Genomic DNA, 1,155 nt, shown 5'->3' with positions numbered 1-1,155 from the left:
GATCATCTCGGATAGCTATTATGGAAATAACATTATTTAATCTCCAAATTCAAGATTGATTTTTAGGATTGTAACTACATCTAAGAAAATAATAAATAAATACCTTAAAATTCGGATCGTATAGTTAGGTTTTTCCTAAATTTGGCCAAATTATGTGAACTCACTTTTAAGAATTTAGGTATGTAGTCCTACCATAGATCTATATATATGTATTAGCGAAACACTATTATCTTATATTCAGAGAGTGATTATCACTCAGATATTATATTCTTTAATTCTTGCATATCTAACTATGACAAAAATGGGGGTTAGGCCTAGTAGGATTGTCGATCCGAGAAAGAAAAAAGTTCTACTGGATAAAAGATTAGAATCACTATATAAGAAAGCAAAACATTTAGAAATTTTATGTGACATCGAAATTGGTATGTTCTTTTTTACTCCTGGAGATCAAAATATTTTTGCTTGGCCATCTCTAACCCAAGCTACGGATAGGGTGAAGAACTATCTAGCTTCCTTGGATAAGCAACGCCCAATTAAGATAGTCAAACATGAAGACTTCCTTCAGTCGGTACTGAATACTAAGGAAGGTAAAATTAATCAACTTGAGAAAATAGTTGATAAGAAGGAAACAGAGTACAATTTAAACCAACTTGTTGAGGCAAGAAAAAGATTTGATGAACTTGAGGTTAGAGAAATTAGAGCGTTGATCAATCTATTTGCTGTTAAGAGGGCCCAGCTGAACGAAAGGGCTAAACAACTTAATGAAAATGTTGAAACTGAAATTGATTCGAATGACTACAATGATGGAGAAGAGAATGACGGGCATCTTTAATTATGTTGAGCATGCTAATTTGTTCTTTTTATTATTATTTTGTTTTCTTCTCTTTTAATAACATTTTCTATATATGAATTTATTTTTTGTTTTTTCATCAATTTGTGTTATGGTTGTCTGTAAGTATATATATATATATATATATATATCAGATATTTTATTTAAGCCCATTCAACCTTATTGTTTTATTTCTTTTTGAAATTTCATTTAAAAAGAAAATGGTTTTTGTCTTATTTAACTATTTCAAAACTTAAAGAAAATTTCAAAAACAATTTTAGAAAAGACAAGGTCGCCACTTGATTATTACAGAAAATATTAAGCAA

The 1,155-nt window shown here is 29.0% G+C and overlaps 1 protein-coding gene across 1 annotated transcript; it reads left to right on the top strand.

Moving 5' to 3' along the window:
- Nucleotides 1-301: 301 nt before the first annotated feature.
- On the top strand, nucleotides 302-832 carry LOC124892430 (agamous-like MADS-box protein AGL66). Its single transcript, XM_047403711.1, has one exon. The coding sequence runs from the start codon at nucleotides 302-304 to the stop codon at nucleotides 830-832; it is 531 nt and encodes a 176-aa protein (XP_047259667.1).
- The last annotated feature ends 323 nt before the right edge of the window (nucleotides 833-1,155 follow it).

This window comes from Capsicum annuum, unplaced genomic scaffold (genome assembly GCF_002878395.1).
Source record: "Capsicum annuum cultivar UCD-10X-F1 unplaced genomic scaffold, UCD10Xv1.1 ctg47258, whole genome shotgun sequence".
Classification (NCBI taxonomy): domain Eukaryota; kingdom Viridiplantae; phylum Streptophyta; class Magnoliopsida; order Solanales; family Solanaceae; genus Capsicum; species Capsicum annuum.
The sequence above is the reverse complement of the archived record's forward strand: the minus strand, read 5'-3'. Positions and strand labels throughout refer to the sequence as shown.